At 36.4% G+C, this 18681-nt stretch overlaps 1 protein-coding gene across 1 annotated transcript in view; it reads right to left on the reverse strand.

The window, feature by feature from the left end:
* LOC129262282 (splicing factor Cactin-like) overlaps window positions 1-15104 on the reverse strand; it is a 31239-nt gene extending 16135 nt beyond the window's left edge. The window contains exons 1-7 of the mRNA XM_054900375.2: window positions 14934-15104; window positions 7215-7676; window positions 6288-6411; window positions 5424-5489; window positions 4821-4901; window positions 1942-2013; window positions 693-755 (exon numbers count right to left, since the gene is read on the reverse strand). Coding sequence (XP_054756350.2) covers window positions 693-755; window positions 1942-2013; window positions 4821-4901; window positions 5424-5489; window positions 6288-6411; window positions 7215-7676; window positions 14934-15022 — 957 coding nt within the window. The 5' untranslated portion in view covers window positions 15023-15104. The remainder of the gene's footprint in view (window positions 1-692; window positions 756-1941; window positions 2014-4820; window positions 4902-5423; window positions 5490-6287; window positions 6412-7214; window positions 7677-14933) is intronic.
* Window positions 15105-18681: the final 3577 nt, after the last annotated feature.

Genomic DNA, 18681 nt, shown 5'->3' on the forward strand with positions numbered 1-18681 from the left:
TATAAATTATCAACAATATATAATAAACACAGATTTATGTTAATACCACAACCTACTTGGAGGGTTGTTAATGCAAAATCTAATGACGTTTTGAAAACGATTCATAAACTAAACATGTAACCACCGTGACGTTAATGACTACCCAATAAAAAAGACACATGAATCAGCAATATGAAGTTTAAAACCAAACATCCACAAGTCAACCAGGTTAATTCCTGTTTGTTCTATTAATGGTTTTCAAATCACGCCTTTTGGTCCTAATGTCCCTGCATATAGATTATGGTATTTGATTCAAGTAAATGCTCCAAAATTGATTATTTTGTAAACCCTATTATGCATTATAAGCATATGACTAGTAAATGTTGGTTGTTATTTATGAATTGTGGAGCGTTGTGGCCCAGTGGATTAGTCTTCTGACTTTGAAACAGAGGGTCGTGGGTTCGAATCCCAGCCATGGCGTAATTTCCTTCAGCAAGAAATTCATCCACATTGTGCTGCACTCAACCCAGGTGAGGTGAATGGGTACCCGGCAGGATTAATTCCTTGAATGCATGAGCGCTGAAAGGCAGCTCGAGCTAAAGTCGGGGTAATAATAATAATAACATCGCGCCTCGGAATAGAATGTTTCTAGATAGATGGCGCTATATAAATACCTATTATTATTTTATTATTTAATCTGTTTCATTACTTACATGGTCTTCCTGTCTCTCCCATTCCTTGTAATAATCAGCTTCTCTTGCTCTCTGTAACTCTTCCTGTTAATACAAAAAATACACCCAAATAATATCAAAAGCAACAGATTTAGTGAAATCAATCAGATTTTCATCAATTCAATCTAACCAAGAATAGAATGGTAAACTGATATCAAGCTTCTTTGAGACCTTATGCCAGAAAATGCACCCACTGAAAGGTATGCGTTCCAGGGCAAAACTATTCAAACGAGAGTTGAGCCATATTATGATTTATGAATAATTTATTACCCTTATGCCATCCATTGGACTAATTTTACTCCTTTTACTTTGTTTTTGTTTTTTATCCAGATCCTAATCCAAATTGTACAGAAAGTAATAGACATTTCACCGTTATTCATATTTATACACTTTTAAAAACACAATAAATAATGAAGTTAAATAATGATAAGTGGTTTCAAAATTGGCAAAGATGATACAAATGGAATTTGAATCAGTCTGTTGAGTGCATCTTTGTTGGCCAGGGAAGATGGGAGCCAAACATAATGGCTGCAGCCAAAATTGTCCATCTGTCCAGCCAATTGATGCACTTAAAAGGTTGGAAAAATATGTGTAGAATGAGATGCAGTTTAATATGGATTGTGGTCACTTGATGATAGTTGAATTAACAACACAATCAAAAGCTGAAAAAACTAAAGAAAAAAATATTAAGAAATGTAAATGTTGATTTGATGCAGAATATCCGTGTCAGAACCAACTTTTCTTTTACAAAAAATACAAAATAAAAAAGTAATTAGAGCTCAACCATGTTACAGGGAACATATTCAAGATCTGTCAATGAAATTTTCAATTTTCAATTTCAATTTTTATGATAGCATGTATATAAATTCATAAAATAAAAATTCATAAATAAAATGGTTAGGCACAAGAAAATGATTTAGGATAACGTTCAGTGAAACTTATGAGTTTCGGGAAGCTTAAGTAAATGTAATTCAATTTTTAGAAAATTGTTTAGGAATTGATGTTAATTATACTAAGCCAAATCTTTGGTGAATGCATGTACTTCAAATTATTACAATCAACAATTCACTTTGCAATGAGCTTTGTGTTTAGAAGGTGCACTTCAATTCTCAGAATCCTTTCACGTTCCTCCATTTGCACTCCTTATCAACAAACCACTTTAAAAGTTGACAGCAAAATGAAAACTACATCAAATATTCATTTACCAGATGAGTAGAAAAAAAAATCTTACCAGTTCTTTGTCTCTCTGTTCCCTCTCCTTCTCTCTTTCTATTCTTCTCTGTTTCACTTTCTGAAGCTCCAGCTGAAATATACAAACATAACACAACAATTAAATGCTAGAATATTTCAGCCTTTCTTGAATTGATTTTCCTACACACAAATGCGGTTGGTGTTTTCATTTAATCAGTACCTAACTGCAAACATATTTTCTGATTTTGTTTTATATACATGTAAAGTTCCATAAATCAAACATCAACATTACATTTATGTCAGTCATACTGTACAAATGTTTTTTTGATATTATTATTAACATATTTTATCCACTTCTTGAAAATGTGAACAAAAAAATAGTAATTTTTATTAATTTGAAACCTTTTTAGTCGTATTTTTCTAATTCTTCAATTATATTTCTACATTATCTTGAGCTGAAACTCCAAAACACTAGACAATATATTAAAACAGTTAATTTTGATTTTCAAAAGAATCCTATAAAAATTAAAAACAAAAATATGTGATGAGTATGTCAGTGCAGCTTTGGTAAATATTTTTCATATGAGAGTTTATGCTTTAGGAAATGTGAGGATTTATTGCTGGGATTTGTAATGGGGTTGTCTGAGATTGTCTTCCCCCAGCTTTTCCGAAGAAAGTGTTTAAAAACTGTATCGAGAAACATGGAGAGGGTTTCATCAACACTTTTTGTCTGACTAGCAGGGAGAAATTACACAGGGGCTCGGGGTGATTTCAACCCCGAAACTCTCAAAAGAGCCCTGAAAAATGCCTACCGTATTTTCCGGTATATAAACCGCGGCTGTGTATAAACCGCACCCCCAATTTTTTACTCTTGGAAAAAAAAAAAAATTGAGGAAACCAGAAATAGTGAAATCTGTGTAATATTCTATATATTTGAAGGAATATCTTCATGCATTCTCCGTGATACTGAAGCAATAAAATATACCAAAAGATATTATTTGTTCGATGCAAAGTGTTTTCACTTCGACAATTTTGACGCAATTATCTCGCTCATGTAATACACAGCGATAATGCCTGTACCCGGTACGTGATGCTGAGTCTACGGGCAGCTGCCGGCTGCCCCGAGCTCTGCCTCTGGTACGTCCAAAGTGATTCGTCCTGACGTATGAATTTTGCATAAATACTCATAAAACAGACTTATTACCTGTTGACGACGAATTGGGATTGTGTTTACTTAAGCAACTCAACACCATCACATGACCAAATAATTTGAGAACGGACTGTTGGCCGACGAGACGAGCAGTCACGTCGGCTTTTAACTTTTTTTTCTGAGCATACATGGAGGGAGCGCATGTGCGTTGCTCGTGAGTCGCCGCAGCCAGGGGGGGGGATGGGAAGGGACGATCGGGCATTGCATCTTGCATTGATATTAAGTTTTTTTTTTAAATGAGAAAAATGATGTGATGTGGATGTGGATGAAATAAAAAATTGTTTTGTTGTCTTCTTGATATAGTTTTGTTAATGATATCGTATATTATTATTTTGTAATGATATCGTATATCATATTAAGGGAACATTGAATATTTATTTCATATGGGGTATTAAGATTATTCTTTCTTGGAGAATTGGTGGCCCTGAAAAGGGCCCGCCCATAAAATGGGCCAGAGGATTTAAAATCCTAGGAACTCCTCGTCGGATGAAGAAGCGTTGAAGATGTCAAGCAACCTCTCGTCCTTGTAAATGCGGTCAGCATCATCATCACTGGAGGACTCGGAGTGATCACCGGCGTCATCGCTATCTTAAAAAATCACTCAAATTCAATGTAAAATTATATTTTCATAAATGCACGAAGAAAATATAAATCTTATCAACTGCAGATAAGGCCTAAAATCATTGCTTCCTTGACTTAATTGGCGACGTTCTCCATTGCTGCAAAAGCAATCAATACCGGTAGATGGCGCTTCAACACGTACAGTCTTCAAGTTTAGTTAGCTGCACATTAGAAAGGCCTCGAGCAAGATTTCTGTTTCTTTCTGGGATTTTTCTTATTTTTGGTTTGGAAAAGTGATAGTAGGCAGCTTCAAAATTTAGTGCCCTACTGTTCAGTATTAGAGGTATGACATTAGCTGTCAATTACACTAGCAGATCGGTCAAACAGAAGAGGGTAAAATCTTAACTACGTCTACGGTACTGCGCGACGCTCCGCCTTCAGTTTCCCTGTCGCTAGGCTGCGGCACGCCCAGCGCCGTCCAGCCATGCCAGCAGGCGCTACCGAGGAGCGCTCACCGAACATGGATTGGCCGTCCCGCGAACGCCACGACAAAAATCATTAAATTATGAAAAGAGAAAGACAGAGATGATGTAAAGTGAGTTTTATTTCATTCTTTTTACAAGTCCACGTTTCAAACATGTCACACATTCATTATATATGCTAAATTTTCGTCAAGTCAATCAAGTTTCTGAGGTCGGATTTCTCTGTGTTCGTGTATAAACCGCACTCCCCATTTTCGAGGTTTTCCCCGACGGAAAAAGGTGCGGTTAATACACCGGAAAATACGGTATTCATTGCAGTGTAAAAACTTATCCAATGTTGCAGATTTACACAGAAGGATGTGAAAAGTAGCCCCCCAAAATAAACTATTAATGATTTGCCTGTGTTGTCAGATCGGACGGGGTAACGACAGGGAAAAGCCGGGGTAATAATAATAGCAGGGCCCGCTGGGAGAACAGTTTTCAGAACTGAAGTGGCTTCCCTGGGTAAATATACCTATATTATTATTATTATCTGACAACCTTTCTTGAGTTTGATGGCTAGGATGCACATGGGTCTTACTGTTTGTCCACTAAAACAAAGTGTCAAACAAACATGGTGTCGAACAAACCCTCGGGAATTGTAGTGTCAAACACAAAAGATCTTACCCTGTTCTCAATCTGTTTCTTTTTAACAAGTCTCTTCATCTGGTCTGGTTCAACATCTGTGATGCCCAATTTCTCATTTTTCTGTCATAATATAAAGTAAAGAAAGAAATCACGCTTTGGCATTACACTTGAATGACTACGAATTAATGAAATATTAGTGATCAACATATGAATGAATTAGCATATCAATGTACCCTTATGAAAATCTTTCAATAAATTCATGAATATTTAGATTTAAAAAACAATACACACATGTACATGTAACCAATTCTTCCTGCTACTGTACATGCTAAAAATTTTGGTGATGATTTTGTTTCTCTACTTTACCACTCAAGTCCAACATCACTAAACTTACATTTCTGTCCAAATAATTACTTCATATGATAACAAACTCTAAACCATGGATACATCAACCTGTGAATATGCTGGAAAAGTCAATAATGCTTTGAAATATCTGTATCCTAAAATACTGACTTTAACAGTAAATTTGATTTAATCCATTTCTAATCAGCAATATTCTTTGCTTCTTAAATTACATGTTATGTCATTATCCTTGGCTAGTCAAAATGTTTACAGGTAATAATAGATAAATGGTTATCTTACCTTGACCCACACAAATGTATCCAATAGATTAGGATCTCCAAAAGGGTTATCTTCATTGGTATAGCCCTGTTAAATGTAAAAAAAAATCAAACTACATAATTCAGATATAAAATCAGTTAGTCAAATTTGTGCAGCACCTAAATAATATAGGTTTTCCTGCTCAGATTTCAACAACTTTGGATTTTAACAATTCAATAATATGATTTCAGTTAATTCATATGATCACCAAGACCAACATTAACTGACTAGTTAATTAACAGAAGAAGATTTTTAAAAAAGGCAATGGATATCCTTCTATACACGGATACTGGCTTTGCACATTATTCATTACTTTCAGTATAAAAAAAATGTAATATCTAATTATCAGCATAGCATAACAAAATTTCTGTTTTCAATGGCCTATATTCAAAAGTGTGGTTGGTCTAAATCTGTGCAAAAATCATAGAAAGATAAAAATGTCAACATTTTGTTTACATTTTATTTTACTTACTTTGTTCTTTCCCCATGTTTCAATGTTAGAGAAAACTATTTTGATTTTTATTAACAAACAGAAATTAACAATTTGAGTGTCAAATGAGCTGATAAATTAAACCCATAATGCAATAGATTTGTGCCACAAATGTCTATCCATAGTTAAATCATACCTCAAGACCAGAGCTTGAATTAAACCTGGTGGATGTTTCATAAAGCTGTCCATGTTATACACAACTTGAACATGTTTTCAAGTGCTAACTCAAAGGGATATATCATTCAGCAATATGAAAGGTTCATCAGTCATACATTAGGTCATTTGTAACTTACTTACAGCTTTATGGAACACTAACCGAAATCAGAATACAGGCGAATATCTTTAAATAATCTTACCATCATCTCCTCATCCCATCCCATCTGTTCCTTCCTCTTCCTGTCTTTGAGCTGTTTCTTGGCCATTCTTCTCAGCCTCTTCTCTTCCATCGTCTCTGAGGCTTTCATCACTGACTTCTTCATCCTGGTCAGCAAAAGCAAATCAAACATTTGTCAGTCTATATTTATTTCCATAAAAGGGAAAGTTCACCTGATAATAATTTGGCTTTATTAAAAGCAGAAGATATATAGAGATAAAATATTGGTGAAGGTTTGATTAAAGTCCATTTAAAGAATGTTTATGAACTTTCAAACTTTTGAATTCGTGATACAAATTCCCCAAAATGCCACATTTTCTCAACAATTGGAAAGTTTTTTTTATTTCTGTGATGAATATATCAACCCACTTATATTTGAATATAGTTGCTTTAATCATATTTAAAAAAAAAGGAATGTAAATTAGATGGTATATGAGACAGCTGCTCACATATCACAAATTAAAAAAAAAGTAAAAATTCACAATGCTACATCCTTTGATGGATTTTGATCAAACCATCACTTATGTTTTTCTTTCATTTGTCTGCTTTTATTAGAACTAACTTAAACGTCAGGATGAATCTGCATATAGTTGCACTTCCATTAGAACATAATAATCACTGAGCTCGAAGCATTCTTTCAGACCAGAATATAGGGAAAGTGTAATATTAACATTTTCTTAGTCAAATAGATTTCTGTGGTCCCCAGAGATTTGACTCAAGAAGAGTCACCTGTACTTCTCTCAGTTGTTCTTATTAATGACTGCCTAATTTGTGATAATTTACATTTGTTTATTTTGTACATCAAGACTATTCTAAGCTTTTAGGAGGATCTGTCATATCTGAAAACAACAACCTCAGCTTGCAAGAATTGTTTTAATGCTACTTCAGTTAGACTATTTAAACAACTTACTTTTCATCAACAACAGTCTTCGGTCTGACATCAGGTTGTTTTATAGGAGAGCGAGATCTTGTCCTGCTGCGAGACCTTCTCTTTTTGTGCTTATGGCTGTGGTGGCGATCTCTCTCTTCATACTTTGACTTGCTTCTAGACCTGGACTCTGATCTGGACCTAGACCTTGATCTGTGCTTCTTTTGCTTCTTGTGTCGCCGTCTCTCTTCCTCATTGTCACTGCTCTCTGGTGTGGACCTAGACCTTGACTTGTATTCCTTTTGCTTCTTGTCTCGCCGTCTATCTTCCTCACTATCACTGCTCTTTGGTGTGGACCTTGACCTGTATTCCTTTTGCTTATGTCGACGTCGGCTCTCTTCCTCACTGTTGCTATCTGGTGTGGATCTAGACTGGGACCTGTAGCTCTTTTGCTTCTTGTGTCGCCGTCTCTCTTCCTCACTGTCACTGCTTTCTGTTACACTTCTGTCAGCAGGAATAAAAGGAATACAATGTGTCAACAAAGAGTGACAAAATGCAATAGTGTGCGTGTGTGTAATTGAGTTTGTCAGACTTGTGTAAAACAGATATGATTATTTGCGTCCGGGACCGACCTTTAAGGTCACCATACGAAAGACATGACAAGGGCCCGAATCTCGAACCACTGAATAAATTTGTAATTCCCCTCATAGCTTGGATTATACTAGGTGCAAGCCACTATGCCAAGTTGGGCAGGAAACTGAAAAAAATGTACATGAGTTTCTATCTACTAGTAGTATGCTTTTTAAACACTAGCGAAGATTTCCTTAACCCCATACTATAGGTGGGGCTAAATTGCCATTTAGCCCCACCTAAAGTACGGGGTTAAGCTTAGCCCACTTTCTTTTTACATAGCATTTTTGCAAAGTGGGCTGACCCCCACCTATAGTATGGGATTATTTGGACCTGCAAATTAATAGGGTGAGCCAAGAAATTGCGGTGCTTAGAATGACATTACAGGGTTACGATTGCTAGTGTAAAAAGAAACCCGGCTAAGCCAAGGACAGTGCTTGATTTATGCTATAGGGGCAAAGGAGTATTAAGCGCTGTTGTCCAATCATAGACAAACACTCATGAATGGCTACCACAAGTCAGGGATTAATAACTTATGTTTGAGATAAGCAGGCATTGCCTTGGCCAGGGTTAAGGATAGTCCAGGGTTAGATATAGTGCGGGGTAAAAAAAATCCTGTGTAAAAAGCGTATAGGAGAATCAAGCATTACATTTTATCCATATATATATACACTGTACACAATAAAATAATTATAAAAAGGTTAAGGCCATAATTGATAATATATTCAATTCATTACTATGTTAGCATTATATGTATTATTCTATGCGACAAAAGATAAAAAAAAGCATTGGTGAGGAAGGGACAAGCTCACTTCTTTTACACCCAAGAGAGTGGTAATTGAGACATTATTATCGCATGGAATTTTACATAGAGTTTACTACAGAGCTAGTCGCAAAGAAATATCAGTGTGTTTATCCCTAATTTGTCTGCGTTTTGGTAATAGTAAGGGAACAGGGAAAATTCTAGTGTTGACATACATACATGATGTAGAACCTATTTGTGTTTATCTGGGGAGGGGGGGGGGGGTAACATTTATATGTACATACTAGTGTGTCTAATATTTAGACCACAACATCAACTTCGGTCAGGCAGCTGAGACCTTTTCTGGGTTCACGGCATACGGGCATCCCTTCCCTCCATACTAGACCAATGTATCACATACGCAACGCAGTTGTGGTGGTTAACATCATGCCACAATATGCACAAACATGATTGGCTGGTTCATTTGTATCTTCTAGCTGCATTAAAAACATGACGATGAACGATCGATGAACCTGACAACGGCTCTTTGGAATAAAAATTTTGGATTTTAGATCACATATTTTGAGAAACTGGTAAGCTGATTGTATTCATATAAACTTAATTTTAATTCCGGCACTCTGTTTCTCCAAATGTATAAATTGGATTTGAAGAGGGTGAGGTAGTGCACCCTTTTCTCTATAGATGCTGTAATTAAGCCTTGCACAAACAACCATCATTACGAGTCCTATGGTCAGCAGAGGCGCACGGCCAATATGGGAGACTGTTTCCCATAAGAGAGATTATCTCCAATCTCAGAGACTTTTGTAAAAATTTGGGTATCCTATTAAAGAGACAGTCTCCAGTTTGGGAGACCAATTTCCTTTGTTTACATTTGCTGCAAAAGGATTAGCTTGGCGGCATATAAAAATGAGATAAGCAGATTCCTCATGAAAAATTACACCTTTACACCGTCTACTTTTGTTTTGATAAGGGTTTTTTGTTGTCATCCACACACAAAACAAATGGGCTTCTGAACTCAGTCAGACAAAATATTGGGTGGAAAAAATTACGCTTTTGTTGGTGTTGTTTCTTTTGTTCTTTTGCAAAGCAAGTCTCCAATATGGGAGATTGTCTCCTATATTGGAGAGAGTCTCCCATATTGGCCGTGCACCTCTACTGATGTCTGTGTAAGGAGAAAGGCTGAAAAAAAATCAGAAAATATTTGTTAAAACTCTCTGAAACAGTGGATTTTTCAGTCTAGGCTCTAGACTAGTCTACCATCTGCCAAAGCAGGGCAGGAAATAAACAGGAATAACCGTCGTTTCTGGGGATTTATTAAAAAATTTCTGACATTTTACTATCATCCCCATTGGCAGGAAATAAACAGGAATAACCGTCGTTTCTGGGGATTTATTAAAAAATTTCTGACATTTTACTATCATCCCCATTGGCAGGAAATAAACAGGAATAACCATCGTTTATGGGGATTTATTAAAAAATTTCTGACATTTTACTATCATCCCCATTCACAGACGGTAGAGTGTTAGTGCGAGCCTGCGGGTTTTGTCTAGATTTTTACTGTCTATGGACAATTTGCCACTGCGCTGCAGTGGTATACCGTATGCACTTGGTAAGTGCGTAAATATAACATTTTACTGCCCTGCAATGATTTGGAACTTGTAATTTCGTGATGGAGAGTAAGTAATGAATTTTTTTTTGAAATAATGAAATTTTCATGCGGGCGGTTTTGGAGCATGCGGGCGGTGGACGCAAATCTAAAACTTTCATTCTCTTGGCCTAACGTTAGATCTACACTACCATAATGTTGTAACCCGCACCCGTTGCGGTACGGGTTAACCGGTACGGGTTAACCTGCCGGTATGCCCCCGATCGCGGGTTGCGGGCCGAGTTCATTCTCAAGCCCGCAGACCGTCATACGAAAAAAAGGGAGAAGTAACGACGCATAATAAAAACATTAACAATGAAAATTGAGTTAGGATCATGTGCTTCTTACGTGGCGGATTCTTTTAGAGACGTAGATATTTCCTTTGAAAAAATGCCGGCGTATTTTTTGTCTTGTGAACAGTGAACAGGACTGAGACAGTTCGACATAATACATCGAGTTGCTCTTTCAAAGGAGCGCCAGTGCAGCGCAGTCAGAGAAAGGAATGTTTTACGACTGGGAGAGGGGGAGAGAGAGAGATAGAGAGAGAGGGGAGGGGATGTGTTTGGAGAATGTAAACAGAAGCCAGAATACATTGCGTAATCATGTCTGGCAAGGAGCGAGTGATAGGCCACGTGGCAGAGAAACAATGCTTTATGACTTGGAGTGGGACGAGTCGAGCCTGTTTCCACGGCAACGCTCGCTGTTTGAGCTCGAGGGATTTGTGGTGCACGGCAGTGAGACAGTTGTTTGCTTATTGGATTACCAAATTAGGTCATGACCTTATAGAGCGTGCTGTCAGGTCAGAGTGTTAGCTGCCCTTTTTTGAAGACATGCTAAGCTGGTCTAGTCTAGTGGCTAACTAACCCTCCTTTTCGTTATTTCATACATTTTCTGATGAAAACTTGGATTGGAAGTTTCTTGCACATACCTCTCTCTTGACCAATCGATCGAGAGAGATAAAAAATAAATAAAAGCCTAGCTAAGTTAAGCTAGCTAAGCACTAGTAACACGAGCTGTTTACTTAAGTTCATGGGCGCCCTCGTGCAGGTTTGTATTAGTTTACAAAGAATTGGAAGAAACACAAAAACAGAAGGAAATGATATGGAGATATACAAGAAAAAATTGACTGTATCATTATCCTGGTATTTATTTCAATTTTGATTACTTTATAGACGAGGTCCCATAGAATTGAATATTGTAATTATGATTGTTGTGAGTCGCCATGTCGACCGACCTGGACTGAAAAACAACATTGCCGATCTTTGCTGGGCAGCCTGGGCTAGCTAGCGCGCGCTGAGCTGCGGCTCCAATCAGAGGAGTTAATTGCGTGATGCTTTCAATTTCGAGATCAGAGCGGACCCATCTCGTGGTACAAAGTCACCCCAAAAAACATTTTCTCTCCGGAATAAAAGGCGAATTTGCAAATTATAAGTAAATTCACTCTAGGCTAGGTTAGTAGTTGGCATATATTTTCCTGATTTGAGCCTGTATAGTGTGGGGATTGCAGAAATAATATTTTTCAAAGATAAATTGACTTGCGGGTTAAAACCCGACGGGTCAGCGGGTCCCGCTTGCAAATTATTGGATTATACGGGACGGTACGGTTCGGGTTTTCACTTGCGGGTTACAACATTACACTACCATACATGCATTGTTTTGTGACATTCGATTGATAACAATTTAAAATTAAAAACAATGACAAAGCAAATGACGCTAAAGTAAAATAATGAAAATTACCTCGGCCCTCGCCTCCCACCTACGGGTACATTACCGCCGCCGTGCACAGGATAACCACTGGCACCGCACTTGCAATAAGTTTATTCGTCTTGTCTTAAAATTAGAAATAGATACCTATTTAAATTGAGATAAGCTTTGGATATGAAACTTACCAAACGATATGAAGCCAATTTCATTTCCTCTCTGTCTTTCTGGTACTTTATATCGATGATTTTTCCTGATGTCGAAGCAGGCATGGAGCTAATTCGCTGGTTTTCTCTATACGCACAGAGAGGGCGCGCGATATTATTTAATAAACTTGCTTGTTTACGTCGTTTACGTCAGATATGCTGTACTCAAGGCTCGACATTAGCGGTGGCCCGGGGCCACCAAAAATTCACCTCGGGCAACCATTATTGATAAAATGTTAAGTTTTGGTGGCCCGAATCGGGCAACCAATAATTTTCAAAGTAGCGCAATTTTTCTCCCAACTTTGCACGCATTTATCAACTTTCTACAGCTCAAATTGCAAGCCAGTTCGTCATGCGCCCTTTTTGTTGATCTACACACAAATACACACACACAAAGTTTGCATATTAGGCCTACAGCTATAGCATACAGTAGCTATTATCCAGCCAGCCGCGCCGGCCGGCTGGCGTGAGCTGTGCATGAAGCCACTGCATATCATACAGCTGTGCTCTAGATCTAGCTCAGCCTATTCAGACTCGGGGAGCTGCGATAAAAAATGTTGCTGCTGAGAAATCTTCCACAGAACTTTTAAAATCTAAGTCAAAGTCACATTTTACACCAATGAAATGCAATTCCACAGTCTATATTACGAAAATCTGGTGTATCCCTGAGTATTTGCAAGTATTAAGAAGAGGAATTATGACTTCTCTTTTGACTCAAAAAGACCGATTTCCACATGAATTAATACACATAAAAACACATAGGGAAGTACATCACAGTCCCACGTGTGAATTTGTATGTATGTTGATACTTGGTTTCTTTCGAAGCTGTGTATTTTCTAGCCAAAAACAAACAGTTTCTTTCTTTCTTGTTTATAAATGACTTCTTAAACCACTCTTGAGAAAGTAAATACTTTGGGAAGGCATTTCATTGATATGAAATGTGATTTTTTTCCCAACATTTTGGCAAATATAGGGAAGGACTTTTCTCACACTTTTTTTCCAGATATAGTTTTTCCCGTTTTCTTTTTTTTTTTTCTTTCATTTTTTTTTGACAGTGGTTAAACCATTTATACCCCTTCCCATTGAATATGCCTGATTAAAAAATATGTTTCTACTGAAAATAAAATAATACAAACTAAAGGATATAAAAATAGAAATGTGCCATTCCCAAAAGGTAAGTGAAAATTATTTGCTTGGCTTTTAATTATATTCCAGTCAGAATAGACTGTTGCCACGGCTGTTAAAAATATATGTAATGGCTTCTTAATTTTCCCCTTTTCCCCATTTTTATATTAACTTTGTTTTATAAATTTTTTTTTTTTCTCTCTAATTTTTTTTTTTTCCCTGTTCTTTGTTTTTTCTTTCTTCATTTTCTTTTATTTCACTAATTTCTTTTATTTTTGTTTTCTTTTTGTAATATACTTTTTGAAAATTATTTTCGTTTGTTTCCCCCTTTTATGCATTGTTCTAATTTTGCAGCATATTTTTCTGTGATTTTCTCCTTCTATAATATGCTGCAAAAGAGAAAACAGAAATAAACTGGATTTGGGGCATGCATAATCTAGGTTTTAGGATTCAAAGAGGAAGGAAGGAAAAACCATTGTTTTGTACATCTGAGTTTGCTATGCACTATTTATTTACTTTACCATTATCTCTATATAGAGATTTTTAAAAAAGTCCACACAACCTGCGAACAATACAATTCATTTATTCACTTTCAATCATTTCATTTTTACAACGATAGAAACAATTATCAATTAGCAAAGTAAAATAACAGCAAACAAGGTTTACATACAAGATGTATAAAGTGAAAGTAACTTAGTGGTATTGGCTGCAGAATTAATATTTCAGAAGTTTGTTTTATTCATTTTTAATGTTTTTCTTTATATTTTTCGGGCCACCAAACTTTAATATCGGGCCACCCAAAAAAATTATTTGATGGTTTTGGTAGCCCGAACGGGACTCCACCAAAAAAAGTTTATGTGGAGCCTTGCTGTACTGCTGGTTGCGTTCTAGGCGCTCCGCATTTTTTTTTCGCTGTTCAGCGTTATTTTATGATGTAGCGCCATCAGCGGTTATACGTGAGATGCAACCTGTTGATTTTTTTGGTACAATTTCCTATTATGCGCCGACGACTTGAATCTAGAATGTTCGATAGGAAAATTCGCATTTCGATTGTTGTTTGCGTAATTTCCACCGCAGTATTAAGGATCGGACGGAGTGTCTTGGCTGAGATTTGAAGGTAAGCGTTTAAAATCCCTTTTTATAAATACGTTCGAGCACATTTTAAAAATTAAATTAAATAATAAGATTTAGATTAATAAATTTAGTATATTGTGAAGATTTTGGCGTGTTTCATTCTCTCACATTCGTGTGATGAATGAAAACGTCAAAATTCATTATGAAATGACATGCGTTGTGCGAGGTTAGTACTATAACTTAAACTAACCTCGCATGCTTGTGTGAGTGCTCGCCTCCCAGATCATGCAGATCATGCACGCAGATCCAATGTTTTATAATTTGCCATTGCTGATGCAATTTTATTAGGCAAATAAAGAAATGCCTCTTAAATGTCCACCTAGTCCTGGCTACGCACACACTCTTTCCCTCTCTCTCGTAGCTTATCCCTCCACTTCTTTGGAGATTCCTGGAGCAGTGGAATCCAAAGAACATCTGACTACAGTCCAGACCCACAAACAAAAATCGTACCTGGCTGTACCCTACATAATTCGCGGTACATGGGACCACACAGTGATTGAACACTCCGACGTTGTAACGTCTACGAATTTCCAAGTGTTTTAAAATAAATATCGTACCTTTTTCTATGCCTTGAATAGTCTTTACGTCTTTCTCTTGATCTTGATCTACTTCGCCTGGATTTCCTGTCGCTTTTAGATCTACCCATGTTGATTTGTTGAGAAAATCAGCCGAAAGCTTAACGTTATTTATGAAGCGTGAATTTGTAAAAGAGAGAATACGGTATCTTCGAGAAAGGCGAAAAACGCAAAAAAAAAAAAAAAAATAGAAAATAGAACTGCGGGGGAAGAACAATAAAAAATTGCAATTGAGAAAAAAAGGTTAACATGGGATACCACGCAGGAGGCTGCGGCTTCAGGATATTTAGGATAGACCCATAATTTTTGTTTACTCTTCCTTCTTCTTCACTTTTGTGTTCGTTATCTTCCTTTCTTCATTTTTTTAGGGGGGAGGGGGGGGGGGGGTGGTGGCCGCGCCGGGTGCATGGTCGTCCAGTTGGCGCCCTCTGATTTAGGGGAATAGGATCGACTTTCTCACTCCTGAAAATTCAAATACATGTAGGCCTACTAATCGTTCTCATTGACAGAAAACTAACTAAATTATGGTATTTTTTTATGTGCATGTCTATGGTCTGATCTTTCAAGTCTTATTTAGCGAGTGTCAATGATCCAAGATGGGTTTGAGTAAATTGTGTCGAGATAAATGGGGAGATACCTCCCCCACCCTCCCCTACATTCCCCCGTCCATTTCTCTCCGGACGTTATATTGCTTTGCTACAACAGTACAAGCAAGGGATATTTGAATCCCTCAAAAGCCACCGTAACAGTTTATTTCAATTAGCTTTTTTTTTTTCAAATCAGCATTCTCTATAGTGAATTCCGGCCTTTCCACCATCTAAAAAAGAACCGAGTCCCGTTGCTTATAACCTTACGATATGGTTAACTTGTAATTATGGTAATCACCGTATAGTAACATGGTTCAGCCGAAAGCTCAGATTTCAGAAGACAATCAATGTCAATATTCAGACATGAGTCTAAACATATAGAAAGAAAATCGTACTCCAGTATCAAACAGATTTGGTGAACCCATTGATATAGGGCAACCTGTTATGGGTTTGAATCGATATCATTGTTAAATTAAATGTCTTATTTGGTCATGAGTTATAAGCAAAATCTTAGTCATGTATAGACCTATGTACGAATGCATGCATGTAATTGTTTTTATTATTTTTTGATAAATAATTAATCTATTAATTCAATCGTTCATACATTCATTCATTCATTCATTCATTCATTCATTCATTCATTCATTCATTCATTCATCCATCCATTCATCCATCCATCCATTCATTCATCCATCCATTCATTTATCCATTCATTCATTCATCCATCCATCCATTCATTCATCCATCCATCCATTCATCCATCCATCCATTCATTCATTCATCCATCCATTCATTCATTCATTCATCCATTCATTCATTCATTCATTCATTCATTCATTCATTCATTCATTCATTTGTTCATTTGTTCGTTCATTCATTCAGGCTATTCTGTTTTATTTACCCAGGATAATATATTTTAATAGGCCTAAAATTTTCAAAGTTTTTGACACGGGAAGGAATTAGGCGTACATTATAATTCGTGAATTGAGCAGAGGTTTAATCGACACAATTCGTTACTTATAGGTGATACATTGACCTTTGCCTTTTTACCTTTGTTCTGAGTAAGATAAAGTTATCCCGGCATCATTATTGGCTTCTATTATCGTTGCACGATTATCTCATGCTTGCTGTTCAGTTTACACAGTCTTAACTAGACAAAGAGTATTTCTATTGACAAAATAAAAAACAAATTCTTAAAGATGCCAATAGGCCTATTATAAACCTGCATAAAATCCATTGCATGCAGAAATGGATGAACAATTGTGTTCGATTGGCATATTGGATTATTTAGCTGATTAATGCAGGCAATTTTGTATTTTTGTTAGCGATAAACTTTTCTCCGACTTTTCATACGAGGAGCAATTACCTGCATGCAATACTCATTTTTCCAAATCATTTTCATCAAATTTTTCAGAGAAGATTTAACAGCTGATGTTCACCGCAAAACGTTGATAGATTGGCAAAGGTAGCCTCCAGCGAATGTCCAGTTTATCTATTAATGAAGAGGTATCAGGAAATGTATTTGGTGATCAAAACAAATCTAGGAATATCATGATTATATGAGATCATATAATTTACGATTTTCAACTTTTGAAGGATTGAAATATCGGACGTAATCTGAAAATGACGATTACGAGGTACATCACGTCAATTCTGATTGGACTATATTCTTCATTTTCCTTGGTTTGCTCAAAGTTGCCCCCCTGGAGCTCGATCACGGTTTCGGTCACGAAGAGTTAAAATCCATCTTCAATAATCATTGTGCCAGTCTTCCCTTCAAGAGTATATTCGCGGTGACGATCACGCCCGATATTTTGATGTCTGCTATCGGTTTTATTGAAGTCGTCTGCGGGACCATGTTAGCCTTCGGGAGGCCATCATGGCAGAGGGTTGGAACGTTTTATCTCTTGATTATTGTGGTTGGAGCATATATTGCCCAGCAGCAGATCGGAGGTTCGAGTCTCCACATGACTGCGTCTACATTCGTTATTGGCATCGCACTGGCGTTTTTGTTGATTCATAAAGAGAGTTCAGTAGATGGTGATTAAGCAGAATCTAGGTTTACAGGAGAACATTTGTATAGGAAACAATATACCTCAATAAAACCCTATAGGTATTGGTCAACTGGACATGATTTTGACAAACAATTCTTTTCATCAGATAACATTGTGACAAAGGTCACAAAGCCATTGTAAACCAAGTCGCTTTGTTATGATTCTATAACATGATGATCTAAGTTTAAAACATTGGAATTAGTTTCTAGTTTAGATATAATTATTTTCGCCGATTTGATCTCAGAATTATAGTTTACACCGAGTTTATATTCCCAATGGAACTTATATGGAAGGATGTTTATAATACGGATCCATTTTATACATCCTGTGTTATCTTTTCAATTCCTCTTGTACGATGAATTCCAAAATGTGTTTTATACCACGTAATAATTGTTCCGACGAAAATGTATTATTTTAGAATTTTTATTTTCCTGTTATGATGTGAAAACGGGTAATTCTTGGCCATGGATACGTCTCTTGTAAAATAAAAAGATGAAAAAAGAAAAGAAAATGAATAATATTGGTGTTTGCCATGGGTTATGATGCGAATCCAATATCTATATTTAAATTTATCATTGAAAACGCCATGCATAAATATAAGCATTTCGTGAAACCTTGATGTGTGTTTTTATGACTACCATGTATCATAAAACGTATTTTTTTCTGGAAATACACTATGTATTATTGCAGGTGGTTCCTATTATAATGTTCACATTACACAGATTGCACATGCAAGGTAGAAGACAGAAGAAATAACAGAAATAAATATACTATGTCTAGCCCATATGCCCCAAGATCAATAATCTGTTTTGTTTTATTAAGACTTTAATATTCAAAGACACATGGTCTTGGATAATAGACTGAAGAAAATCTAACGAATCAAAATCTAATTCTTTTAATTAATATGAATGAGATGGATATGTATATATATATATATATATATATATATATATAAATATATATATGTAGTTTCTAAATACTTGTCAAAATGTATGGTTTCGTATTTTGAAACGACCAGCAGAAGAATAGAACAGAGAGAAATAATAAAATTGTATGAGTATCATTCATTAGTTTAGCGCCCTCATGTGA

The sequence above is a fragment of the Lytechinus pictus genome, chromosome 5, assembly GCF_037042905.1.
Source record: "Lytechinus pictus isolate F3 Inbred chromosome 5, Lp3.0, whole genome shotgun sequence".
NCBI lineage: Eukaryota > Metazoa > Echinodermata > Echinoidea > Temnopleuroida > Toxopneustidae > Lytechinus > Lytechinus pictus.